This window comes from Impatiens glandulifera, chromosome 7 (genome assembly GCF_907164915.1).
Source record: "Impatiens glandulifera chromosome 7, dImpGla2.1, whole genome shotgun sequence".
Classification (NCBI taxonomy): Eukaryota; Viridiplantae; Streptophyta; class Magnoliopsida; order Ericales; family Balsaminaceae; genus Impatiens; species Impatiens glandulifera.
Genome location: NC_061868.1, coordinates 42,389,006 through 42,395,230, shown reverse-complemented (window position 1 = coordinate 42,395,230; position 6,225 = coordinate 42,389,006). Strand labels below are relative to the sequence as shown.

Below are 6,225 nucleotides of genomic sequence, written 5' to 3'. Positions count from 1 at the left end.
TTAATTATACATTTTTTTTTATTTGAAAGTTAAAAGTTCTTATAAAATTGTTGACCCTTGTAAATTTATAAAATTAAGAATTTATTTTAAATTTAAGAGTTTAATTTAAAATAATATTAGTTATATATTATTATTTTAGACTATTATTTTTATATATAATTAAATATAAAATTTGATAGAAACTGTGATTTCGGTTGAGACGAGTAGTGGTCTATATTTCGATTTTTTTTGGACTATTTGATTCGAAATGAACAGTTGAACGTTCAGTAATCGCGGTCCACAAATGTGTTTACTATACCACGTTATTATTACGGCGATACAAAAATCTCTTCTAAAACCAATCAAAACGGTCGATGAACTTATTGATCTTTTTGAACACTCATCAATTTTCTTATTTATCTTGATATTTACGTTTACATATATACCTATTGAATATATTAATTAGAAAAGACAATATAACTTCTTTTCGATTGCATTTTTCGATGAATCTCAATTCTTTAAACAAATTCTAAATAATCCTTCATAAAGTTTAGGCCAAATTCATACATTTAAAAAAATTGTCTCCTTTTTTTATTTATATTAATTTGGATATTCTGTTTGATACGCTTAATGATTTTTTACCAATCATTCATAAAGTTTATTCATTACGAACATTTAATGGTTTTTTACCAATCATGTTTCTTAATGCATACACCAATATTTGATACGCTTTGGTGGGCAAATAGCTTAGAGTAGAGCCTGTGTCCAACATGAAGTTAGCGGATAGTCCTCCCATTGGAATTACTGTATCTCCAATGATGATTGATTTCAATAAGATATAATAGTTTGGATTGTCTTGCATCTTCCACAACCTGGTGGAAATAGTCCCTTCCGGACTATGTCCAAAGCTAATCTTACTAGTCCTTGCATCTGGGTTTGAACCGAATTGATCAGATACTAGGCAGTAGGCAGTATGTAAACCTTCCATGAAGAAAATAATCAGTCTGACCAATGAATGAGAGAGGACTATCTCCAAGCCCAATTATACCGGTGCACTGTTGCTCAAATAGTCCTACATTGTTATGCCCGCACCCTAGAGCAACGTGAGTGATGGAACTGGGCCCAAGTGTATAAGTTTCCTTAAATAGTACCCCACGGGTATATGAATTGCCACCGAAAGCATAGTTACATACTCCATTTGATTTAGTTAAATCACGTTTGTCTTCTAATAACATACACTCATGCTCAGAATCTAGCAATATTTGAGATGATGCTGACGCATAAGGATTAAATATGGGTAGATCTTGATGGAAACAATTCTCACATGGAAGGCACTGAATCCATGACACGCTGGACCCCATGTCCGCGTACATCATTTGTTTGACTGGCGGTGTGCCGACGTAAACCTCCATGAGGTACGATAAACCAGGAGAAGCCACCATTGTCGTTTCCATGCTAGTAGTTTTCGTCGAATGGTTGTCGTGGAGTTTCATGATGGATTTCAAATGAGACAAGCGAGAACTAGAACGACTAATGGTTCTTTCCATAAGGTAAGTTCCGTTGACATGTCCATTGTACGATGTCAATTTTAGTGAATCTCGATGGATGAGATTAGTAGTAAAAACTATCGGTTTTGAAGTTGTTGTACTATGAGAATTTGAAATTTGGATTATGAAATAAAAGATTAGGATTATTGTATGGTATAAAGATATGATGGTCATTTTTTAAGGTAGAGATGATATATTGAATTAAGAAAATATCTTTCAAATTTATAGAAGATAGAATTAAGGTTAAAATAAAATTTGATTTACTAAATATTACAGTAATATTTATATTAATTTTAAATTATATTTAACTTTGAGATCATTTGAAACATTAATTTATTTGTAATATTATTAATTTTATTATTTTATATTTAAAAATTTGTTATTCTTAACAAATTTGAACCGTTTAAGTTTATAAATTTTTTGTTTTTATATTTTTGTAACAATAAATAGAAGATAATTTAAAAATAATTGTTGTACTGTAATTTGAATTTTTCAAAAGTTTGAAATTAGGACATTAATAATTTTTAATTATCTGAATTTGTTTTCAAATAAACATTTTTTCACATACTTTAATATGATATATTTTTGTTAAATAATTATTAAATGTCATCTATTTCATTGAATTAAAAATAAAAATTGTGTAATTTAAATTTCAACCATCATATAATAAATAAAAATACTCATTTAGACTTAATATATATATATATAACTAATTTATTTAGACGTAAAATTATAAATAAAAAAAAATCTAAAATGAATATAGTATTAAAAATTAACTTTTTTATTCTTCATTCTTAATTTAGTTTAGACTTATTTAACTTTTATATTTATTATTATTATTTTAAATATATATATATATATATATATATATGAGAAATGATTAGGCGAGAGAATTTAGTGAGGGAATGACTTGACATAATTTCTCTTTTTTCTCTCTTTCCTCCCACTTTTACATTTTCCAACCAATGAAGTCATTTTCTCACTAAATTCCCTCTCTTTATCACTCCTCATATATATATATATATATATATATATATATATATATATATATATATATATTAGAAACTCTGTAAATTAATATTCGGTAAATTAATAAACTCTTTAAAATAATAAATTTGTACGGTCCCAACTTAGGCCAATATAAAAAATTGAAAAACTTGATAAAATATTAAGATAATATTTTTTCGGGAAATCTTTTTATAATTTTCGATTCCAAGAAAATCATAAATTAATAATTCATAGAAAATGAAAAATATATATTACACTCTATTGAAATATGATTCAATAATTGTCTAGTTTCCTTTAAAGTTCAAGTCTATTTGGAGCTCATACCTAACTTTTTTATTGCATCAAATAACTCAAATGTTGTATTTTTGTATTGTATCATAAAGTTGTGAAGAGTATTCGACGCCATAAGTACTTCCTTTCGCATAATAAACTTCAAAGACACCGTATCATATTCGTTGTCATCCTCTGCATTATTCTCAATAAAGTACCCACAATATCTTCTAAACTCTAAATCTTTAAACATGATTTATTTTCACCTGAATACTATTCTTTTTTTCTTAATTAATTTTTTTTCCTTATTATATATATACACACATATATATAATTAATTTTTTTATTCATTATATCTTTTATCTATTTTTTCATTATTGTTTTATTAATTTAATATAAATATATATTATATTTTAAAAATAATTTTACTTTATTATTTAATTTAAATTTCTAAAATAAATTATTAAAAAATTATTTTTATAACTTCTGTATATTTATTATTTATATAATTAACTAATTTCTTTTTTCATTATATATTTTATATATGTTTAAATATTTTTATATATATATATACATACAATTATAAATTAAATTTAATAATCATAAGTGGTTTGATGGATAAAATGTTCACCTATCATATTTGAGACCAGAGTTTGAGTCATATTTAATGCCAAGTTATAAATAATAAAACGAAATTAATGGTGCATGTGGATACTTGATGTGATGGCCACTAGTAGAAAAAGAAGTATCAGTAAGGGCGAAAACTGTTACTGAAAGCATCGAATGCCGTTACTGAAACATAATTGTAACGGCAAATAAAACCGTTACCAATCGTTACTAAAAAATACGTTACAGAAACTTCACAGGTATCAGTAACGGCTTTCGAAAACCGTTATTGATAGTAAAGGAACAACAGTAACAGTTCTAGCCGACTTAAAACCGTCACAGAAACTTCACAGGTATTAGTAACGGTTTTCGAAAACTGTTACTGATAGTAAAGGAACAACAGTAACGGTTCTAATACTTAAAGTCAAGTAATAATATTATTAAGTAAAAGTTTATTTTGGTGGAATATTAGTTATTTTTAAATTAAGATTTTAAATATATTTTATTTAGTGTTAGTCACGAAATTAGTAATATGAGAGGACGGTTGGGAAATGCCAAAAAGGTAACATCGATATAAAATGTTCTAAGTAAAGCCTAATAAGAGATTAATTAGAGAATGTTCAAAACGAGGTCACAATATTAGTAAATTAGAAATTTAATTTGGTAGAATATTAGTTGTTTTTAAATGATTTCACTATATTTTTATTTAACCATTATTAATATTATCTTTGAAAGAAGATATAATAGTATGCGTGAGTCCTAATTTTATGGTTCGAAGAGAGATTGTTAGTCACGAGAATCGAGATTAATAAATTAAAATTTTATTTTGTTAGAATATTAGTTGTTTTTAAATGAAAAATTAAACTATATTCTTATTTAACCATTATCAATATTATTTTTGAAAAATATGATATAATATTATCGATTTTGAAGTTGTTGTATTATGAGAATTTGAAATTTGGAACATGAAATAAAATATTATGATTATTGTATGGTATAAAGATATGATGGTCATTATTTAAAGTAGAGATAATATATTAAATTAAAAAATATCTTTGAAATTTATAAACTATAGAATTAAGATTAAAGTAAAATTTAATTTACTAAATATTACAGTAATATTTATGTTAATTTTAAATTAAATTTTACTTATAAAATGAGATCATTCGGAACATTAATTTATTTGTACTATTATTAATTTTATTATTTTATATTTAAATTTTTTTTATTCTTAACAAATTTGAACAGTTTAAGCTTTTATATATATATATATATATATATATATATATATATATATATATATTTAACAATAAAAGAAGATAGTTTAAAAATAACTGTTGTGCTCTAATTTGATTTTTTCAAAAGTTTGAAGTCAGGACTTTAATAATTTTAATTATCTGAATTTGTTTTCTAATAAACATTTTTTTACATAAATATGATACATTTTTGTTAAATAATTATTAAATATCATATATTTTATTGAATTAAAAATAAAAATTATGCAATTTAAATTTCAAGCATCATATAATAAATAAATAAAACTCATTTACACTTAATATAACTAATTTATTTAGACGTAAAATTATGAAAAAAAAAAATCTAAAATGAATATAGTATAAAAAATTGGGTCATTTATTCTTCGTTCTTAATTTAGTTTAGACTTATTTAACTTTTTAATTTATTATTTTTTTTTATTTTTATTATTTTAAATATATATTATCATACAGTACATAGTATAGAAACTCTTTAAAATAATATATGGTAAATTAATAAATTCTCTAAAATAATAAATTTGTCCGATATGACTTAGGTCAATGTAAAAATTGAAAAACTTGATAAAATATTAAAATAATATTTTTCGAAAGATCCTTTTATAATTTTCGATCCCAAAAAGATTATAAATTAATAATTATAGAAAATGAAAACATATAATACATTTTATTGAAATATGATTCAATACTTGTCTAGTTTTCTTTAAAGTTCAAGTCTATTTGGAACTCATATCTAACTTTGATTGCATCCAATAACTCAGGTGATGTAATTTTGTATTGTATCATAAAGTTGTGAAGAGGGTTCGACGCCATAAATGCTTCCTTTCACGTAATATGCTTCAAAGTAGGGATGATAATTTGAAACCGCCTCGTGAAAAACGGACCGAATTGCCCTGTTTGGGACGGTTTTTCCCCAAAACTGAACGAGGATGGAGCGGGGATGATATTTGTATCCCCCGCCCCGATCTCACCCCGTTTCTACCCCGAACACTATAAATATAATTAAATATATTAAATCACCATTATATTTATTTATTCACTATATTTTATAAGAGTTTTAAGTTAATTTCTTTATAAAAATATAAACTTTCAATATATTTTAATATATATTATATTAAAAAAATTCGTTTATATAATTTTATTTTACAATTTTATTATTTTTTAAAATAATATTTTATTAACGGTGCTCCGCGGGGATTCCCCGAAATTGAATAAAACCGAACGGGGCGGGGATGGTATTAAAAAAATCTCCGAAACAAAAATGGTGCGGGGATGGTAAATGCATTCCCCGCCCTGAACCGCCTCATTGCCATCCCTACTTCAAAGACACCGTATTATATTCGTCGTCATCCTCTGCATGGTTCTTACCGACAATATCTTCTAAACTCTAAATTTCTGAACATGATTCATTTTCACCTGGGCAGTTCATTATATTTTTGATATCCATCTTTTTATATATATATATATATATATATATATATATATATATATATATATATAATTAATGATGCTTAAAATTTTGAGCTCAATAGAATCATCCACAT

General features: G+C 24.6%; 1 protein-coding gene across 1 annotated transcript; it reads right to left on the bottom strand.

Annotated features, from left to right (window-relative positions):
* Positions 1 to 637: 637 nt before the first annotated feature.
* LOC124909951 (aspartic proteinase CDR1-like) lies at positions 638 to 1,421 on the bottom strand. Its single transcript, XM_047450577.1, has 2 exons — positions 1,028 to 1,421; positions 638 to 960 (listed from the first exon to the last, which is right to left on the bottom strand). Exons 1-2 carry the CDS (start codon positions 1,419 to 1,421, stop codon positions 638 to 640), a joined length of 717 nt encoding a protein of 238 aa, XP_047306533.1.
* Positions 1,422 to 6,225: the final 4,804 nt, after the last annotated feature.

Bases quoted from the DNA above. Each gene is read 5' to 3' on its own strand.
- LOC124909951 (XM_047450577.1), bottom strand. From the start codon at position 1,421: ATGGTGGCTTCTCCTGGTTTATCGTACCTCATGGAGGTTTACGTCGGC. The intron at 961-1,027 runs GTATAATTGGGC...TCTTCATGGAAG, and splicing joins ATTTGAGCAACAGTGCACCG to GTTTACATACTGCCTACTGC.